The 7,507-nt window shown below is 39.8% G+C and overlaps 1 protein-coding gene and 1 pseudogene across 1 annotated transcript in view; both read left to right on the plus strand.

Moving 5' to 3' along the window:
• Nucleotides 1-7,507, plus strand: part of GAD1 (glutamate decarboxylase 1) — a 35,732-nt gene that overhangs the window by 23,844 nt on the left and 4,381 nt on the right. The window contains 4 exon segments of the mRNA XM_006921181.3: nt 1,189-1,370; nt 2,763-2,827; nt 5,791-5,869; nt 7,055-7,204. Of these exon segments, the coding sequence (XP_006921243.1) occupies nt 1,189-1,370; nt 2,763-2,827; nt 5,791-5,869; nt 7,055-7,204 (476 nt within the window).
• LOC112470653 lies at nt 1,783-1,901 on the plus strand (annotated as a pseudogene).

Below are 7,507 nucleotides of genomic sequence, written 5' to 3' on the forward strand. Positions count from 1 at the left end.
ATGTACTCTATGATAAATATAAACTCTGGTGAATACAAAATTTTAAAAATACTTTCTTTCTTACCTAGACAGTAAACATTTTTGATAATGTAAGAGATCATTTTATTGTATTTCTCAGATGTTTGTTTATTTCCAATTTGTGAGGTGATTTGACTTTAAAGTTGTATCTATACAATATAAATTTTTTTAAAAAATGAAAAATTCAGCCATTAAACCATTTATCCTATCTTCATTGTGCCAAATGGTTAGTTTGAGGTACCTCAATAAATCCACTACCCAAGCACCATGAAGATACAGCCTAATTGAAGTTTTCACTTACAACTTGTTACGTATAATCTCATTTTAATAAATAACATTTTAGCTTAGGATTCTGTTTAGCAAAGTGCTTCCATGCTCTGGCAGATACTTGATGAATCAGCCTCAATAAATTCTATTAAACTAAAGAATCTTATAGAACAAATGTATCTACAAGGCACTGCCAGGTAGCTGTCAGGCCATTTACCAACTCATTGTTATTGGGTACATTCTTGTACCTCCTTCTCTAACTGTAGTTGTTTGCTGGAGTCTCAGTAGGGGAGATGGATGGAAATGTTGCTAGGAATGAGCAAGGAGCAGAGATGGAATTGAACTTAAAGCTAAGACTCACTGATTTCCCCAAGCCTGTCTGACTCCATTTCCTCATTTATTTCTTGTCCACACCTAAATTTTACTGTGTCCACTATTAGTGAAACAATGTATAGCCAGTTTTAAATAACCAAACAATGCTTTAGTATTATTACATTGGCACACTTGGAACAACACAGCTTCTAAAATGTACAATGCCCAGATATTTAGAGCGATCTGCCTATCACTCCAAGCACTTACTATTACCCTTTCCTGCTTAATTGTTTGCCATAGAGCTTGTCACTTCCAAACATACTGTATATTTTGCTAATTTAATTTTTGTTGTTGTCTGTCACTGCCCACTAGAACATAAACTCCACGGGAACAGAAATCTTTGTCTGTTTTTCTTACTGCTGTATTCTTAGCGTCTACAATAGGGCCTGGCACATAAATGTCACTCAAAAAATATTTGTTGAATAAATGAATGAATGAGTGAATGAATGAACCAAAAAGAATATTCCCAGATATCATATCTGATACTACACCAGCTTAGCTCATCTCTGTTAGAAATAACTGCTACTGCAGTTCTACTTCCTTTGGAAAGGAGAATGGTTAAAAAGACTAACCATCTCGTATCTCTTGCCTTATAGGGATATGTTCCTCTTTATGTCAATGCAACTGCTGGCACGACTGTTTATGGAGCCTTTGATCCGATACAGGAGATTGCAGATATATGTGAGAAATATAACCTTTGGCTGCATGTCGATGTAAGTGCCCTAACTCACAGTGTCCCCGGTCCAGTCAAAGCAGCTCTGCTTTATGATTTGCCTCAAGCTTCCTCCACTGCCTCAGCTGGCTCTGCACACCACATTAGTTCCATTCTCCTCTGGCCCCCAGCTGGCCATTCACAAATGGACATACCACAGTCCTGTACATCCTCTGGGACTCATCCAGTTCCTTATGGCCAGTTGCCATCTTTTGTGATTCATTTTAGAATATGGTCTCCATCGCCTTCTCAGGTAGCTTTTGTCTGGACAAATAGCGACAGAAAGAAATATTGATTTCAGAGAGAAAAAAAATACAAGATACAACATATAGAAAGCAGCTATGAATCTGGATGTACAGAGATGCCTTCAGTTAGCCATCTATGACACTTTCTTTAAAAAATGCATATCTGGGGTCTACAGCCATGCCACCCTGAACAAGCTCAATCCCATCTGATCTTAGAAGCTAAGTAGGGTCGGACCTGGTTAGTACTTAGATGGAAGCCCACGTAGGAAGACCAGGTACTGTAGGTCTAAAAAAAAAAAGGGATTGTAAGCTAACACAGTCCTTGGAATCTGTGAGGTCAACCAAGGGTTGCCTCGCATAAATAAATAAATAAATAAATAAATAGATAAATAAATAAGAAAGCAAGCAAGCAAGCAAGGAAGCATATGTGGTACCTGTAGGAAAAATAAGACAGTATATGAAAGGTGTCATTAACTAAGATTTAATCCCAAATCTTCCCAGAAACACAAAAGATGCATTCTCACATGTGTGACTGAGTATATACATATATATTTTTTTCTCTCTAATCTCTTATGGATGTAACTTCTGACAACTGGACAATTGGGTAATCTGCCCTACTACTCAACAAATGACTAACTTGTGTCATGTGGTGTCCCAAGCTATTCTGTAAACATGCATCAGAGTACCCACAAAAATGTCTTGCTGTGGTGGGACTTCAGCTTAGCCTGGCTGCTGCTTTCTGAGTTTTCAGGAGTCCTTAGAATTCTACCCTCTGGAGAATAAGATGGCAGCCTCTAGTCCTTTGTGTCACTAATAGAGCCGCCCTGGGGGCAAGGGTGGGGGCTCACTGAGTGTCTCTGGCTTTGCAGAGTACCTTGGGCCTTTGGGTCTTGGCACCACAGTCTCAAACCTGCTTTACGTACATCACTCGTAGTTACTCTTACTTTCATCTGGAGGAACTTTTAAAGAGGCAACAAATGATGAATAATTATAACTGCCACTCTTTGGACAATCAGTACAGGTTCCTTTTGTCAGAGAAGCTTATGTTTTTCTCCTTTACTTTCTCTCTCCTGTCTTACTAGAAATATGGAGTGCTTGGTTCTTAAATGTCGCTGTTCTCCCTCCCTCTCCTTTCTCTGTCCTCACAGGCTGCCTGGGGTGGTGGGCTGCTCATGTCCCGGAAGCACCGCCATAAACTCAGTGGCATAGAAAGGTAAGGGCCAGAGTTGGAATCTCCTTCCATTCAGGCCATCAAACATGCTGTGCTTCTGAGTCTGCTGATATCTCCAACATATTTCAATCTGGCTAAGCTCATTTTTGCTTAGTAGGCATTTATTGAGCACATATTGTATGCTAGGCACTGGGAAATCAAAAATGCAAAAATGATTGATTTCCCAGTCAAATGAGTCCTCACCTCAATGAGTTCACAATTTAGAAATAGAAAGAGAAGTAAACAGATAGTCACAGACACAATGCGATAAGCACAACAATGCAACAATGGATGTGATTGTGAGGTGCCCAGGTAGGAGAGAAGGGAAACTAAGCAGTGTGGGGATTTGGAGGCTAAATGAGGGTTTGCCAAAGGCACGGGAAGGGTCACTGATTTATTTCACTGTTCTCATTGAGCTTACTGCTGAAAAAGGGGCAAGACATTTAGTTCATTTAACTTATTTATTTTCTCGTCCACCATTCAAGTTCAGGGGGTGTGCTAAGCCAAATATGATTTTGACCTGACTCCTATGTATTGATCCCAGATGAACTCACAAGAATTCATTTATTCATTCAGCAGATATTTACTGAGCACCTATGATGAGCCACACAGGCACAGATGTGAATATTTGGTACCTGTCTTCATTCTAGACATCTGTGGCACTTTTCTAAAAAATGAGTACCTGGTATATGTAGAAAAAACAAGGCAGTATATATGGAAGGTGTTATCAACTAAGAGATTTACCCTCCCAAAGCTTACGTTCCAGTAGGCCAAATGTTTATAAATGAAGATATACTTAATCTGCCTCATAGTAAAGAAAAATAAAACAGAGTTAAATAACAGTGAGTGACAAGGCCATGCTGTTTGAGACAGGTAGTCAGAGGCCTTCCTGAGGAGGTAACATGTCAGTAGATACTGGAATAAAGAGAAACAGGAAGCAAGGATGCAAGGAGGAATGTTCTAGGCAGTGGGAAGGGCAAGTGCAAAGGCCCTGAGGCAAGACTGTTCTTGGCAAGTTGCAGGACCATCAAAGAGACCAGTGTGGTTGGAGTAAAGTAAAGTGAGAGAGGTGAGGAGACAAGGTTGGAGACTGGATGGAGAATAGGCATCAGGGAAAGCACACCAGTGGCTTCTCTCACAGAAAGGGCTCTGGCTTGAGTTTTTGTTACCTCTACTGTGCCTCTTCCCTCTGGCTCAGTTTTGAAAGGGCAGTATCAAGGTGAGTGGGACTGACTCTTTGAAGCATAGTTATATGACTCTATAACTTGGATAATAATATATTAAATATAAATGAGCCAGTCCAACTGTACTTTAGATTTCTCAGGCAATTTTCATTTTCTATCTTCGAGTGTTGGACAACTTGAAACATTTTGCACTCTACTTTTTCTTATCTCATGGAAATTGAATCCATACCATGTCTTATTACTTTCTATTTGTAGCAGCAAAGAACCATTTATTTCAGACTTGTAGGACATTCAAAAAAACACTTAATTTAAGACATTTTATGAGACTTAAATATAATTTTTAATGACTCAGTGATGGTAGCTATGAGAAAATTGATTAAATCTACTACTTTTTAAATATGACTTGACACACTGATGCATTTTAATGAGATAAGCATCTAGTCAACTTTGCTTAGAACTTTTCATAGGTCTCTTTCACAAAGCTTTTCTTTATTATGTAGTTTGGGGGAAAGTACTTCAGGCCTTTCTGTCTTAGCCTTGAAACACAGCGCACACCCTGTTGTCACGTCCACGCTAAATTATTTTCCCTCTAAGAAATCTAGACAAGATGAAGAGGTTAAAAATTCACAGCAAGGATTTAGCTCTAGGGAGAGCAGAGGCAGTATAATTCCAAGCCAGTTGCTCTGTCTGGGGAAAACATCCTTCACAGGTATTAAAGCGCAGAGCCCAGCAGTGGTCCGGGCTTTCAAGAAGGAGTCTGTAAACCACAGAAGCAAGCTACCCAAGTTTTAATCATCATACATTATACTTAGTGGTTTCTGTAATGTCCTCGATAGTGTGCTGCTTAACCATTTAATTGTGTCTGACAAAGTGATGCAGTTGCTAGGAGACCATGCTCGTTAAGCTATCATTGCAGCCTAAACTGGCAATGTCATGTTCATTTAGCATTTCAACAATGCTGCTAAGCAGTCAAAGTATAGAATTGTCCAATTGATCCTTGCTTTTAGGTGTCACTCTTTATACTACCTTATAAGTATGTAGATCAACATCACCAGCCCATTTCATAAATAAGAACAGGAAAGCAGAAAGAAGCCAGAATCTGTTGCCTAGAGAGAGGCAGGCTAGTGGAGGGGTTAGGAGCACTGGCTCTGCAATTCTGCTCCCTGAACTTGAATTTTGGCTCCAACACTTCCTAGCTATGTAACTTTACATGATGTATTTAACCTTTTTTGTGCCTTAGTTTCTCCATCTAAAATAGATAGTAGTTCCTACATCATAGGGTTGTGAGAATTGTCTTCCAGGCATAGTAATTATCATTATATATTCATTAACACATTTTCTCCTTCATTCAATTCTATGAATATTCCTCATTTTACAGATGGGAATACTGAGCTACAGAGGAGTTATATAACTTGCTCAAACTGGCAGATGTCAGAGCCAGGATTCGGATTTGGACAGGCTAGCTCCAAAGCCTGAATTTTTAACCGTGATTCCATATTGATATAATGCCTGTAAAGCTCTCAGAACAATAGAACACATAATAAGTTCTTCATAAATGTTAGCTATTATTCATAGCAGTTATTTAGAAGAGGCAGTCTACAAGTTAGTACCCTGAGACTGCCTGCGAAATAGTTGTTTTACAACTCAATTAGTCAATTTAGGGAACTGGGTGTCAAAGTGTGTACTGACTTGAGTTGCAATGGGTGGTGTTTTCCTCAAGAGAACAGTCGCCTCTTGCTGACTCCTGCACCTTCTCCTCAGAGTATCATGTGCTTCTTCCAGAGCCAACTCAGTCACCTGGAACCCTCACAAGATGATGGGCGTGCTGTTGCAGTGCTCTGCCATTCTCGTCAAGGAAAAGGTCTGCACCCCATCTAGAGATGAGCTGGTGGCCTGCACATCCTTTAGAAGGCACAAGAAGAGAAAAGCACGGGGTCTTCTTCACAGCACTTGCTGATGTACTCACGAGATTGACTGCCCCATTGGGACTACCGTTGCTGTTCTTTCCTGCCCTTATCTGTTAACCTTTAGCTAACCTCGTGCCTCCTCCAGGCTCTTGCTCTCTGCTGCCTTTCTTCCTATTTCAGTGCTCAGGGCCCTGTCAGTGACATAAAGCTATTAAGCATAAGGATATTATTTCATTTCATATTCTTTTGTGTTTGTACAAAACAAAGTGAGATAATATCCTTATGGATAAGGATAACATCCTTATCCATAAAGCATAAGGATATTATTTCATTTCATATTCTTTTGTGTTTGTACAAAACAAAGTGAGAGCCATTGGATGAAATATCAACTCTCATCTTAGCAAGGACAAAAAGTGGTCACTGGAACACACTTTAAGTTCTTAGCATGAATTTGTGATCCCAAGAGCTGAAATAAATTGGGTCAGCTTTACATATTACAAATGTCAACTCAGAGCAACAAGGAATTATTGACCAGAAGCTTCTGTAAATGAGTTAGTAGTTTATTCCCTTATCTAAGAATCTAATAAAAGGACCCTGCCCTCCAAAGCATTGTCGCTCCAGTAGAACTTTTGCATGCCGAGGCATTCCAAAAAATCCGTCACCAACCTGTAGGAGACAGAACCTGCAGAAGCTGTATTCCACTCCAAAGTTAACTTTATAGGAGACCTGGAAGATATTGGAGACACTCTTGAGGAGGAAAATTCTTCAAAACATGAGACCATCTCACCCACTGTAGGAAGTTTATAACCCAAACTGCTGCCCACTGAATGCCATAGCACTTCTCAGACTTTGAAAAAACCCAAAACACACTCACACATTTCCGAATGCCCCTTAGAGAGACAGCGGGGCCCTTGTTGTTTGTATCTAAGTCAGAAGATTATTTTCTAATTAGAATGACAGAGGGAAAGGGGCAAAAGTTCTTCCAAGGGTGGTTTTAGAGAAGGATGTCAGAATGAGACCCCATAAGACATTAGAAAAAAAGTTGCATGCAACCCCAAGTCCAACTAGTCCTGTTTTGAAGCCATCTACATCTCTAACCCGTGAACACAGATGCATGTCTGTCTTGATTTCCCTGATAGGGGATACTCCAAGGATGCAACCAGATGTGTGCAGGATACCTCTTCCAGCCAGACAAGCAATATGATGTCTCCTATGACACTGGGGACAAGGCAATTCAGTGTGGCCGCCACGTGGACATTTTCAAGTTCTGGCTGATGTGGAAAGCAAAGGTATGAAAACGGGAATTCGGGAAATAGAGCAGAAATGTAATTTGTACAGGCTAGCTGGCAAAATAGAAGCAAACATATATCAGATAACTCACTATGTGTTCAATCAATATCTAGATAATTGAGCTAACTGTATTTTCTTTGTTTGCGAATGAAATCAGTTTATCCCTAATGTCAAATTCTCCCTCCTTCCCATTCAATCTCCTCAATTTGAATTAGCATGAAGTTTTCTTATAACTTTCTCTTATAACAACTAAAAATAATGCCAAGATACGACTCCCACAGCAATCCTTAGGGATGCTGAAA

Source organism: Pteropus alecto, unplaced genomic scaffold (assembly GCF_000325575.1).
Source record: "Pteropus alecto unplaced genomic scaffold, ASM32557v1 scaffold3, whole genome shotgun sequence".
Lineage (NCBI taxonomy): Eukaryota > Metazoa > Chordata > Mammalia > Chiroptera > Pteropodidae > Pteropus > Pteropus alecto.